Source organism: Vidua macroura, chromosome 18 (genome assembly GCF_024509145.1).
Source record: "Vidua macroura isolate BioBank_ID:100142 chromosome 18, ASM2450914v1, whole genome shotgun sequence".
NCBI lineage: Eukaryota > Metazoa > Chordata > Aves > Passeriformes > Viduidae > Vidua > Vidua macroura.
Window position 1 is genome coordinate 13980493 of NC_071588.1, and position 13655 is coordinate 13994147.

At 58.7% G+C, this 13655-nt stretch overlaps 1 protein-coding gene across 5 annotated transcripts; it reads left to right on the forward strand.

The window, feature by feature from the left end:
• The first annotated feature begins 39 nt into the window (after window positions 1-39).
• PRODH (proline dehydrogenase 1) lies at window positions 40-11485 on the forward strand. Of its 5 annotated transcripts, none has more exons than XM_053993605.1 (14): window positions 40-234; window positions 802-989; window positions 5894-5928; window positions 6235-6384; window positions 6513-6577; window positions 6938-7054; window positions 7188-7267; window positions 7534-7615; window positions 7884-7976; window positions 8068-8241; window positions 8360-8535; window positions 8616-8714; window positions 9131-9219; window positions 10543-11485. In XM_053993605.1, the coding sequence occupies exons 2-14, from the start codon at window positions 853-855 to the stop codon at window positions 10722-10724; spliced, it is 1479 nt and encodes a 492-aa protein (XP_053849580.1). In that variant the 5' UTR covers window positions 40-234; window positions 802-852; the 3' UTR covers window positions 10725-11485. The 5 variants fall into 5 exon arrangements, with proteins under 5 accessions (XP_053849580.1, XP_053849575.1, XP_053849576.1 ...); XM_053993600.1 differs by having other exon boundaries at window positions 152-234; window positions 8068-8214; XM_053993601.1 differs by lacking the exon at window positions 9131-9219 and having other exon boundaries at window positions 152-234.
• The last annotated feature ends 2170 nt before the right edge of the window (window positions 11486-13655 follow it).

A 13655-nucleotide genomic window follows, 5' to 3' on the forward strand; every position in this document is an offset into this window, starting at 1 on the left:
CGCTCCGCGCCCGCCGCCGCCCCCCGCGGGTTCTCCCCGGCGGCGGCGGGCGCGGGACCTCGGCCCGGGCCGCCCCCTTCCCCGCGGGGCGCGGAGCGGGCCCCGCCGCCGCCCGCCGTGGATTTCGGGGACCCGCGCGAGGCGTTCCGCAGCAAGAGCAACGCGGAGCTGCTGCGGGGGCTGGTAGTGCTGGGGCTGTGCGCCGTGGAGCCGCTGGTGCAGCACAACCGGGAGGTGGGTGGAGGAAGGAATCTAGCTTGGGGGGGCTGCTCCGGGGCGGGGGTTGTCCCCGTTCGGGGGGTCACCGGCTCTGGACCCGCGGGGCTCTTGCTCAAGGGCAGCCGCTCCAGGAGGTGTCTGTCTCCTTCTGGAGGGGGTTCTTGCTCCGGGGCGTTCCATTTTGGAACTGCGAGTCCCAGGATGGGGAGTGCCCCCTCCGTACGTCCGGACGTGTCGGTGCGGGATGGGGGTTTTGTCACTCCAGGGGTGACTGCTCCAAATGGGGGATCTTTCGTTCCGGGACAGTGCCTGTTCTACAGGATGTTGGTGCGTGCTAGGAATACTCTCTCTCCGGGGGGTGCCGGCCCTGGACTGGGGGGGCTCTCATCCTAGGGGTGCCAATTTCGGGACGTGTCATTCCCCTTCCGGGGGGACTCTCGGTCGGAGGGTGCGCGTGTTGGGGAGCTCTCGGACCCGGGCCGGGGGGGTGCTCCTCTTGGGGAATGCCAGTTCTGGGTCGTGGGGACTTTTCCTACGGGAGTGCCCGTGCGGGACGGGTGCTGACCCGCCACTGTCCCGCAGCTGCTGCAGTTGTGCCAGCGGGTGCTGGGGCAGACGCTGTTCGAGCGGCTGATGAAGATGACATTCTACGGACAGTTCGTGGCCGGGGAGGACCAGGAGGCCATCAAGCCGCTGCTCCGACGGAACCAGGCCTTCGGCGTGGGCGCCGTGCTGGATTACAGCGTGGAGGAGGACCTGGGCGACGGGCGGTGAGTGCGCGGCTGGGGCGGGGCGGGGGCGGGCCCTGGTCGCACTGCCATTGGCTGCGCCCGCCCAGCCCCCCGCTCCCATTGGCTGCGAGACCGCTGCGTCACGGCCTCGCCCCCCCGTGGCACCGCCCATGCTCCGCACACGGCGGGGACTGTGCCCCGCACACTGGGGTGCTGAGCCCCCACTGATCTGTGTCGGTCCCCCCGCCCCTCTGCGCATACCGGGTGCTGCCCCCCGTCTGCTGCACCTCCTCTGTCCCCATCTATTCCCTTGCACACACCAGAGTGCAATCCCTCCCTGGCGGTGCTGTACATCCCGAACGCTTCTGCACACCCTGAGGGGGTTCCCACCTCTATTTTCCATTTCCTATGGGATGCTAACCACCCCCCCCCCGCCCCATTCCATCTTCCCTCTGTCAGCCACGTCCTATTTTCCCTAACCCCCTGGGGTGCTGTGTTCCCCCCCCACCCCTCTGCACACAGACAGACAACACACACAGCGTTGCTGTCACGCCTGAAGTACCCCTTCCTCCTCCCCCCCATCGGTGTGCTGCCCCTCATTCCTGCCTCCGTCATTCCCCACCATAGAAATGCTACCTCATACATTTTGGGGGACTCAATGATCTTGGAACTCTTTTGCAATCTCAGCAATTCCATGATTTCCACCCTCCACCATTTCCATCTCTCTCAAGCTGGGGTGGTGCCTCCCTTCCCGCGCTGCCTCCCAGTCCCAGGCAGCCTTCATTGCCTCCTGCCCTCTGCCAAGAGCTGGCACCAGCCCAAAGCTGCCGGTAACTTTCCATTATTCGGGCTCCAGTTCCGGTCAGTTGTGCTCTCCGGATCGATAGGCCGCTGGCCGGCACCCCACGGTCACGGGGGTGGGAGGTGTCCCCCCACCCACGACAAGGGAGGCCCTTCCCGAGGACACTGGCTGAGAATGTGCCGTCCCCCGGGCAAGGCTGCACAGCGGCAGTCGCTGCTGGCAGCTGGAGACACCGTCCGGTTGTCACGTGGTATCAAAAACACAGCGGGAACGGCTTTTTAGAATGGTTTGCGAGCAGGATGTGAGTCAGGCTGGTGATGCAGGTGCTGCTGCTGGGAGCCTTATCTCTGCTCCACACCCGGCAACTGCTTATCGGGGATCCCCATGTGCCATGGCTGGTGCCACTGCCCCTCGCTGCTGCTGCTGCCGCTGTCATACATCCCCAGGAGTGAAGGGTCTGCGTGTCCGTGATGGGAGCGGACACTGGCGAGGGCAGCACGGGCACGAGAGCTGTGCGGGGGGAAGCAGGGCTGCACCATCCCAGAGTGGGCTGCAAAGTTTGGGGTTTTTCTAGAAAAGCTTCAAAACACCCCGCTGCTGCCAGGCAGGAGGGTGGCTGTTTTGAAGGTGTGTGGCTGGGTGTTTCTCCCCTGGACATGCAGGCAGCATTCAGCATTCCCGTGGGGCTGAGCCAGCAGCGCCAGTTCTGCCAGGCTGTCGCTGCTGCCCTCCATGCCTGGCTGTGCCTGGGCCAAGGGCCTGGCTGCTGCCCTCCATGCCTGGCTGGGCCTGGGCCAAGGGCCCCTCCTGTGAGGGGCCATAGGAGACTTTCAGACAGGCTCTGCCTGCAGCTGTATCCCTCCTGCTGATGGGTGCTGGTGGTTTGTGAGCTGGCTGGGCTGTGCTGCAGATTTGGGGTTTGCACGTGTGGTACTCCTGGCTAGGTGAGTTCTGCCTGTGCTGTGTGGGCCATTCATGTCCAAAAGACTTCCCAAGGCATCCCTGCCCAAGCCCCAGTGAGATTTGCCTGGATATCAGGAAAAGGGTATTCACCCAGAGGATGGTCAGGCACTGAACAGGCTCTCCAGGGAGTGGTCATGGTACCAAGGCTGAGGAGTGCTTGGACGATCAGGCAGAGGGTGGGATTGTTGTCCTCTCCAGAGCTAGGAGTGGAACTTGGTGTCTTCATTCATCCCTTCCACCTCAGGATGTTCTATAATTCTCTGAACAGGGACCAAGCCCAGGATGGGATTGGATGGGTTATGTTGAATGGTGTCCCTTACCAACCATCACTCTGGGTCCTCCCTGGCTCTGTTTGGGGTAAAATCCCAAATTCTCTGTGCTTCTGTCAGGGCTGGTGCTGAGTTGGGCTGCACGTGGTTGAGAGGGGTGGGCAGTCCTGGGTTCATGGCTGTTGGACCCCGGAGCTGTGTCCTTCCCTTTGGTGAATGCTTTGGGATTGTGCTGCTGCCAGCCAGGAAGCAGAGTTACAAACCACAGCGGTCAGTGGGTGTTTTGGCCTCTTGGTGCCATCTCCTGTTGTTCTTATGGAGCAAGCCTGACATAATGGCAGGGAAATGCCCTCTCCGCCCCAGCAATGGGCTGTGGCACCTCTTCCGCAGCCTTTCCGGCTGGGAACAACAATGCAACGTGGGCAAGAACCAGCTTATCCTGCCTGCCGCAGGCCCCTGCCTGCCCCCCTCAGGCTGGCATCCAGGACTCTGCCAGCTTGTCCCCCGAGGCCTCAGCCACGTGCTGAAGGCTGCTGCCAGGTCATGGTGACACAGCTGGAAAATAAGTGTTCTCCAAGCCGCAGAGGTCTGGGGGCTTCAGCGTGGCTGCAGCCCTGGGTGGGGGTGGAGAGGCAGCACTGGACAGGGGCTTCTGGTACCTGTGGGGTGAAGCAGCGAGACCACCACCCCCCCTCCCATAGTGAAGGTGGTTGTAGCCTCCTGGCAGCATTGCTGGCCCACAGGCATCCCAAGACTGCACATGGGTTGGGGCTGTGGTGACACAGGGGAGGGACAATCCTGCCCCTAGCATTGTCAGATGCTTTTCAGGCTCTGCTGTGCAGAGTGTGGATTTGGCTTCCTCTAGAAATTCCTTGTGTGGATATCTGACACCTGCCCCAAGGTGGGATCACTGTCCCCAGCCTGGGCAATGCTGCTCCCAGAGCTGCCGCCTCCCCTAGTTAGCCTGATCCAAAACTTCCTGAAAGCCCCATCTGCTGTGTCAGCTGGATTACCCTTCCCAGCCATCCAGCAAGTCCTCACAACCTGCTTTAGGCAAGTGTGAACTCCCAGGCCCTGAGTTCAACCTTGAGATTGTTCCTGTCTGGATACAGCCTGCCAGGAGCATCTGGACACAGCCTGCCAGGAGCGTCTGGACAGTGCCTGGAGATGGGACCTGCTCTGGAAGACTTGTTGTGGGTTTGTAGAAGAGATGATCAGGTATAAGATGGGATTAGTGGCACTTGGTGGGTGAGGGAATGGCTTTGCCGGCCAAGATTAATATTGCAAAATGAGCAGCTGATATCCAGGACAAAGTTATTGCTTCAGCTGGAAGGATCTGCGTTTATTTTGCTTAATGCAGAAGAACAAAGCGAGCACCATGGCACTGCTTTGAATGCCCCCCTAGAGGATGAAGGAACTGCTGGTGCAGTCATGCAGCAGAAATGCTGCTGGGAAGGGTGTGTTTATCTTCAGGAACACAAAACATTCTAACTCCAAGGGCACTGTTTGCTATTTGAGCTGTGTGTCTTCACTCCAGCCACTTGTCCCCAGTACTTTGGATGTTGTGCCCAAGGTGTGCCTTGGGCTCAGAGCTGTCCCCTGCCCACAGGATCCACATTTGTGTGTGGCTTCATGTCACAGCAGTATTCACCTGAAGCTGTCCCCTATGCCATTCTGGCTGCTCCAAAGGGAGCTTCCAGCTAGTGAGGGCTTTGCTGAAAAATCCCATTTCTGAGTGTATGATCTCTCTTCCTTCCTTTCCTCTACCCTCTGTACTCAGGGACAGAAAGCTGCTTTCCCTGTCCTCAGGTGAGAAAAATCAGGGTGCAGAGCCTGTTAGATATGGTGCATCCTGCTTCCCATGAGCTCCAGTTGTTCCTGCCCTGGCTCACACCAGGCTTTGAGTGATGTGGGGCTGGTCCTGGCTCCAGGGGGCCAAGGGAATGGCTTGGTTCCGGTTGTTGTGCTTCCAGCAGCCCCTAATCCCTGTCACAGGGTTTTCATACGGGAGAACATGTCCTGGGACCCTGCCATGTGCCTCTCTGCTCTCTTGGCCAGCCTGCTGGCTCCGGATGGGTGGCTTTGCTGCTTCCCTTGCACCGTGCTTCTTCCCCATCGGGCACGGCCAGTTTGGGGACAAGGATGCCAAGGCAGAGACCTTCTGCTGGGGATGGCTCTGCTGCCACTCAGGGCTGCTCTCCAGGGACCTGTTCCAGGTCAGACCCCAGGTCTGCAGCTGGGTTTAGGGTGTCAGCAAGAAGGCTTAGCTACTCAAGCTCAGGAAGGATCTCACGACTTGGCCATCATCCGCCAGGTTGTCAGAGCCCTGTTATCTCCATGGCAGAGAGTTTGGGCTTAAAATGACATCTGAGGTCAGCTGGAATTGAAAACGAGATGTTGTTTGTGAGTTGTTGGCTGAAGCAGTGGCACAGAGGAGTGTGGGGCAGCAAGCACCCTCGGCTTGGTGTGCTTGTGTCTGGAGAAGCTCCATGCTTTGTGGTCTGGCTGCTGGTGCCATCAAGGTGAGGAGGCAGTGAGTTGAGGCTTGGTGTCACCACAACAAGGACCATGAGCAGGTTGGAGATGGAGCCCCACCGGACTGACCTTGTCTTTGGCATGGGGTGGGCTTTTGGAGAGCAGCTCTGAACCCTGGGACAGGGCATCCTCACTGTGCTGCCTCAGGGCTCCCACGTCTTCCCTGGATGGATGATGAAGCCCTGTTCCCTTCCACAGGTGGGTTTTGGGCATCTGAACTGCCAGCTGGATCCCATTGGTGATGGGATGGCAAGGGAACAGCAGGGTCCAGCAGGAGGATGGCAGCACAGGAGCCTCAGAGCTGTCCTGTCCATCAGCGTAGGGCTGCAGGGGGTTGCTGAACTGGCCCTTATCTTTCCTGTTTCTCTTCTTAGCTCCCGCACCTCTGCAGCCGAGAAGGAGATGGGAGGTGAGTGACAGGAGATAGCCTGGAGATCTGGGCATGGCAGGCCTGGTGTTGTGGGGGAAGCACGCAGGCACCACAGCCTCAAAAAATGAGCTGGATGAAGAACAACATGGTTCCTGACCCAATCTTGCCCCTCAGCAAAGACTCAGCCTCTGCTTGGGCACAGAGCAAGCAGGGCTCATGTCAGCGCTGGGGGCTCTTCTGAGTTCCAAGCCAGAGCCTCTCTCCCCTTCACCCACACTGGGAGCTCCTGGGGAGGCCATAGGAGCTGGGTGGGGCATGGCCCATCTCCATCTTCTTCCACCCCAGGAGCAGAAAAAAGGGAGAAGCAATACCGAGCCCATCAGGGATTTGGGGATCACCATGGTGGAGTTACCGGAGCCCACACTTATTTCTATGCCGATGAGGCCAAGTGTGACCAACACATGGAGACTTTCCTCCGCTGTATTGATGCCTCAAGTGAGTGCTCCCCTGTCCTGGACAGCCGCTGTGATGGGGACTGCAAGGATCTCTCAGTCCCACCACCACCATATCTCTCCTGCCCAAGGACTGATGGTCAAGTTGACTGTCCTTGTGGTTCCATTCAGGTGGCAGCTCAGAGGATGGCTTCTCTGCCATCAAGTTGACAGCACTGGCCAGACCCCAATTCCTGGTGAGTGCCAGAACTGTGACAGAGTGTGGTGGGGCAGAGGCAGGGCCACAGATGATGCATCTGCTGGGGCAGGTACCAGGTGGCATCTCTAATAATGGCAGTAAGGAGTGGGCACCAACAGCCTGTCCCCTGAGAGCCCAAGACCCCTGAAGACCCTGCCTCAACTTTTGGGGAGACACAAAGAGCTTAGAACTTTAGAGGCGACATGAAGGCAGATGTGTGGGATCTATTCTACTTAGCTTGGCCAAGGTGCCCTGCTCTGGGGTCAGCATCTGCCTTGGGCTGGGTGTGATCTTGCAAAGCCCTGGCAGGACAGGAGGCTCCAGCCTGGGTGTCTCACCTGGAGCCTTGTCCCCACAGGTGCGTTTCTCAGAGGTGCTGGTGAAGTGGCAGAGGTTCTTCCACCAAATGGCTGCAGAGGAGGGCCAGGCTGGGCGGGCCGTGCTGGACACAAAGCTGGAGGTGGAGAAGCTGCAGGTGAGGCGGGTGTGGCCTGCCGGAGGAGGCTGTGCTGCATTGCTGGAGGTTGCCATGGATACAGAGGTGCCAGAGCAGCCCTGAGCTGTGACACCTCAAGCAGACAGATCCCTGATGCTTCTTTTGGTGGCAGGAGGTACTGGCCAACCTCGGCATTGCAAGCAAGGCAGAGAGCCAGCAGTGGTTCACAGGCGAGAACCTGGGCACGAGTGGGTAAGCTGCCTGGGAGCTGGGGGTGCTGCAGGGCAGGGACACTGGGGGACTCTGTCCCTGTCCCTGAGGCAGCAGCAAGGGGAGGTCTCCAAATGCCTGCTGTGGCTCAGCATATTAATGGAACACAGGGGAAGTTTGGGTGGAGGTGACAAGACAGGACAGGGTGGCACATGTCATGTGTCCTTCCTGCCGGTGGGGGTTGGGAGGTGATAGAGAGCCCCCTGCCTTTGCAAGACACCAGCAAGGACCTGGCTCTCTGCTCCCAGCACTGTGGACCTGCTGGACTGGAACAGCCTGTTTGACAGCCGCACCAAGCTCTCCAGGCCTCTGCTCATCCCCAACAGGAAGGTGGGTACCCACCTTTGCTACCCCCAGAGTGGTCCTAGAGAGGGTTTGTGGGAGCAGGGCAAGGATCTCATGCTCTTTCCAGTAGGCGCTGGTGGCTGCAAAGCTCAGCCATGCTGTGACCACAGTGTGCAACCACTGCTGTCTGGTGGGGGCTGGGGGACTGGGGTGGGGCAGCAGTCCTGGGGATGGGTTCCCTCCAGGGGTGTTTGTGTCCCCCATGGGCAGAGCTGGGTGCAGGCAGGGTGCCACAAAGCTGCTCTTGTTTCAGACTGGGCAGCTGGAGCCTCTGCTGTCACGCTTCAGTGAGGAGGAGGAGCTGCAGATGAAGAGGGTGCTGCAACGCATGGATGTCCTTGCAAAGGTGAGGGGGCCTTGGGGCTGGGGGACTCACAGAGGGGACACATGCAGCAGGCAGCCCTATGAACCCAGCCTGCATGTCCTTCACCCCCCAGAGAGCCATGGAGAAGGGCGTGAGGCTGATGGTAGATGCGGAGCAGAGCTACTTCCAACCGGCCATCAGCCGCCTCACCGTAGAGACGCAGCGCTGCTTCAACAGGAGCCAGCCCATCATCTACAACACCTACCAGTGCTACCTGAGGGTGAGGCCGGCGTGTCCCAGGGCGCTGGTGTGGACAGATGGAGACCTTGTCTCCTGAAGCCACAGCAGTGCAATGGCACAGCTGCTGAGGCAGGCAGGCACAGCACTGGAGTCATGACCCCATGCCGTCTTTCACTTGGTCACAGGAGGCTTACAACAACGTGACAGGGGACGTGGAGCTGTCACGCCGGGAGGGCTGGCACTTTGGCACCAAGCTGGTGCGTGGTGCCTACATGGAGCAGGAGAGGGAGAGGGCGGCTCAGATGGGCTACGAGGATCCCATCAACCCAACCTATGAGAAGACCAATGAGATGTACCACAGGTAGAGGACAGCCCCAGGCACACTGCTGCCTGTTGCCCCAGTGGGAAGAGGCCTCACCAGAGGCCCGTCTTGCCTTCCAGGTGCCTGGACTATGTCCTGGAGGAGATCAAGCATAGCCAGAAAGCCAGCGTGATGGTGGCATCTCACAATGAGGACACCGTGAAGTTCACCCTGCACAGGTGGGTGCTGGGCAGGCAGCATGGTGAGGCAGGGACAAGGGGCTGGAGGAATGCAGGGGCCCAGCAGAGATGCAGGGAGATGTGCTGTGGTTTGTCAGGTCCCCCCTGAGCTCACCTGGGGGGATCCTGGCTCCCACGTGGTACTCAGGGCTTTAGATGGGGCTTGGAGCTTTAGATGGGGCTTGGAGCTGAGGTACAGCATGGTGGCCCCAGTGGCTGCAGAACTGGTCCCATCACCAGCCCAGAGGCTGTTGTAAGAACACATCCCTCAAGCGCTACATCCCAGCATCCATCTGGGACGTGGTCAGTGCCATGCTGTCCTACTTAGAGATGATCCCCATCCCTCTGGTGGGACACACTGCCCTGGTGAGCTCTGCTGGGTCTGCTCTTCCCCTGTGCTGAGGCTTGTTTTGCAGGATGACGGAGCTGGGGATACATCCCTCGGACAAGAAGGTGTGCTTTGGGCAGCTGCTGGGCATGTGTGACCAGATCACCTTCCCCCTCGGTGAGTGATGGGAGTGGGTGCGCTTGGCAGAGGTGCTCCAGCCCCACTGAGACCCCTAAGCAGCTGCTGTGGGGTCTAGGGGAGGAAAGGGAAAGGGAAAGGGAAAGGGAAAGGGAAAGGGAAAGGGAAAGGGAAAGGCTGTCATAAAGCACTGCCTGAGCACAGTGCCTTGCGATGGGGAATGCTCTGACCCCTGGGTGGGGTTTGGGGAAGATGTAGATGAGGATATAAATGAAGAGTCACATCTCCCTTCTGAGGTTCCATGAGCCTGTAGTGGCTGGGCAGGGATCTTCCCACTTCGGAGTCAGAGCAGAGATTGGGGTGTCTCAGGATGGGGCAGAGACTGGTCCTGGCAGACAGAAACCCTCTCCTGTACTTCCTCGGCCTGGGGGTGTCCCTTGGCTCCATGGGAGGTGCACACAGAGTCCTGGACTCTCTGCTAGCAGGATGGCACAAGCCTCTTGTGTGACCTTGTCCTCAGCCACCAGCTCAGGCAGCAGAGCAGCACTGCCAGGGGCCTAGACAGAGGGACACACGAGGGTCCAGGTACCCAGCCCAGGTCAAGGACTGATCTCCCTGTTCACACCAGTGTCCAGAACAGAGTCCCAAGGCCAGCAGAGCAGCAGGAGGCAAACTGGGCAGTTGTCCAGCACAGATGCTGCTCTGTCCTGGAGTTCTCTTGGAAGCAGGGCTTGGCCGCCCGTCTGCAGCCTCGTCCAGTCATGCTGGAAAAATGTGTTAACTTGATGTTTCTGGTTGAACGCTCCTTGAGCTGGCCCAGCCCCGGCTGCCGACATTCCCAGGGCTCCTGGTGACCTCAGCCTGCTCCCTCTGGCGCTTTCCCAAGCTCCCGGTGCTGAGCCGGGAGAGATGCACTGCTGCCCCCCACCAGGCTCCACCGCTGCTGACATCCCTGTCCCAGTGCCCAACCACAGCCTCCTGCACAACTATCAGGGCATGGGAGGGCAGGGAGGAAGGGCAGGTGGCTTTCTTTTCTTCCCCCCCCACCTCTTTCTTTATTTGTCCCACCCCATTTTTTTCTTCCCCCCTGTTTTTTCTTCACCCCTTTTATCCTCACCCCTTTTCCTTTGCCCTTTCTTTCCCTTATTCTCCCCCTTTTTTCTCCCCCTTCCTGTTCCTTCCTCCCCTTTCCCCCCTCTTTTCCCCCTTGCCCCCTTTTTCCCCATTTCAAGTATCTTCCTCTTCTTTTCCCTTTTCACATTTTTTTCACTTTTTCCTCCCTTTTTTACCTTTTTTTTTCCCTTTTTGCACATTTTTTTTCCTCTCTCGTCCATTCCCTGAGCTGCAGCCTCTCTCCCTCAGGCCAGGCTGGCTTCCCCGTGTACAAGTATGTGCCCTATGGGCCGGTGAACGAGGTGCTGCCTTACCTGTCCCGCCGGGCCCAGGAGAACAGGGGCTTCATGCAGCGGGCGAACCGTGAGCGGGACCTGCTCTGGAAAGAGGTCAAGAGGCGTCTCCTCACAGGAAACCTCTTCAGCCACTGATCCCAGCCTCAGCCCTGGGGCTCCTGTACCCTCAGCCTGAGCCGCTGTCACCATTTCCCATGCCAGTTCTGCCGCAGCTCCCCCAGCCCCCTTTGCCCTGGGAGAGAAGTGTCCTTGTTGCTGTTGAACCACTCACACCTTGGGTGACCTCTGGGATCACCCCAGCTGGCATTGCTCCAAAGATGTCCCTCTGCCATCCCATGGCCTCTCGAGCTGTCCCAGGGGAGATACTGGGACTCTCCTGCCAGCCTGCCCTGTGCCTTGATGAACACTGTCCTGGTGTTTTTTCCCTGGCAGGATTCCACAGGGTGATTTATCCACTTGCCTTGTGCCTATGGGCTCAAGTCCAGGTGGGCTGGGTGACTTGAGGACAAGCTGACCTCAGCCAGAAGCTCCTCCAGCCTCTGCCAGGGTTGGAGCTGCCCAAAGGGGCAGGATCAGCCCCTGTCACCTGTCCCAGACAGCTACCTGCCTACTCACTGGCTTTGCACTGACCAGAGCTGGGCAGGTCCAGGCTCTCCCTCATTCCACTGGGATAAGCTGCCTGGGGCTGTCCATCCTCAGGCACACATCCAATGGAGCAGGAAGGGTGAGGGAAGTGGGCTGGCCCCATCCCTATACCAGTCCTGCCTGCAGTCCCTGGTTCTAACAATGGACCATGGCAGTGGGAGCACCAGGAGCTGGACCACAGCTCGTCTCTGCTGTACACTGGATTTGTAGAGAATGGAAATGATTAAATCACAACTGTTGCTGCTCCCGTCTCTCTCTCTCTCTGTCTGTCTCTCTCTCACTGGTCTTGGGCAGCCACATGTCCCCAGGCACTGCCGTGGTCTCAAAGGGGGATTAGTGCTGCATGCTTTGCCCTGAGCCAGAGCTTGGGGAAAGGAGTGAGGCCAGACTTCTTGGGACAGAGACTGGAAGCCATGGAGCTTCCTGTGATGGGTTTGGGGGGAGCTGGGAGCCCCAGGCCATCCCCATACCTGCAGAAGAGAGGGTGGCAGCATGGGAGAGACTTGATTTTGGGGGACATGCACCCTGCAGGCTTTCATGCCTCAAATTAGGGGCACTTTTTCCTGGGCTCTGCAGGACCACAGGCATCTCTGGGATTCCCTGCCTGGAGCTGTGGCAGTGTCTTCTTTTTTCCAGGGTCAGCCCCTTTACTTGGTGAGCCACCCACACCAAAGGGGTGATGTTTCAGCTTTCCAGAGCTGGTTCATCTCCTGCCTTTTCTCTAGCTGAGGCTCTTCTGCCTTAAAATAATAAACCTGGAGGGGAGCAGGGAGCCTTGCCTGGAGCACGGGACCAGAACAGCACTGATGCAGGCAGCAGCTGGGCTCCTGGAATTTAAGGGAAGATAGGAGATGTTCTAGGCCCTGGGCTGCCTTCCAGCCCATGTAGGATGCTGTGAGAGTGGCAGAGAACCCTGGTGCCCCAGGGGCTGAGCTCTGCTGCTGCAGCTGCAGCCAGGGCTGGCTGATGCAGGAGCACTGTGAGCTTCAGCAAAGACCTGCAGTAATCTGTGTAGGAGGGTATGAGAAGCCCCTCTTTGCCTTCTTTTTTTTGCAGATAATCCCCTCCCCATCCCTCTTCCTAGGACAGGACAGTTCTGCAGCCTGGGTCAGTGGTGTTGTGTGTGCCTGTTTGCAGGGGCTGTGTAGGGCTGCAGGTGCTGCCTCCTGAACACCCAAGGCACAGGATGCCTTTGAAACCCCCAAATCCCCAGTTCCCCACAACCTTTCACAGAATGTCCTCAGCTGGAAGGGACCCATAAGGATCCAGCTTCTGGCCCTGCCACATCCAGGGATCCAGCAAGCCCAGCTCCTGGCCCTGCCCAGACCCTCCAACAGTCCCACCCTGGGCATCCCTGGCAGCGCTGTCCAAAGGCTCCTGGAGCTCTGGCAACCTCGGGGCCGTGCCCATTCCCTGGGGAGCCCAGCACCCTCTGGGAGAAGAGCCTTTCCCTGATCTCCCACCTAAATGTCCCCTGGCACAGCTGTATCCATGCTCAACCAGAAAATAGCAACTGCCACTTTTATTTCTGGGTGCACTGACCCAACCAACCCTCCTATATCCCAGGCGTTCCCCACACTGCTCAGTTTTAGCTTTTGCTGCTGTTTTCTGCACGTCCTGAAGGACGAGGAGGCATGGAAAGACAGTGTGTGTGTAGGACCCTGTGCTGCAGCCTTGCTGCTTGCAAGGCTGCTGCTGCAGCAGTGGGGAGTTGGAAAGGGAAAGAGCCATATCCTTGCAGAAACCATCCTGACAGCCTGAGCACAGTGAGGATGGTGACAAGTACCTCATATTGTAGGTCCCACCGTGCCCCATTGTGCAGTCCTGCCCACCAAAGCATTGAAAAAACAGCATCTTTTTACTTAGTTCTGTGTTCGGAAATATTATAGCGCTGGGGGTTCTTTCTTCTGTGGTGTTTTCCAAAACACAGAAAGACAGGAGACAGGCACCTGGCAGGGTCTGAAATAGGAACTGCGAATAATAGTGTGATGGAAGTCACGGGCCAAGCTCTGCATGGACAACAGCCTGGCTGGGACCATGGGACAGGAGGGAGGGGTGGGTGCTATCTGTGGGATGTGCAGTGCCCAGGCCCTGGCAGCACCAGCCAGCCCAGAGCACTGTGAAACTTCCCTTTGCCTCTTCCCCACAGCATCCTCAGCTTCTCTAGCCTCTTATGCCAGCTGGCAGCATCTTCTGAGGGAGCAGCTTATCTCCCTGGCTGCAGCTCAGTCCCTGCCCTGCTGTGGGTTACACAGGTAGAAACGGAGCAGTCGAGCTGCGTTGCCTGCTGGCCAAGAGAAAGATAAGTTTATGGAAGCCAAAAAAACATACAAAAAGCTGACATATCCTCGCACAAAACACCAGCACAGCAAAGGTGAGGCAGTGTGATCTTGCCCTGGCTCATTGTGACTGAGACAGCAG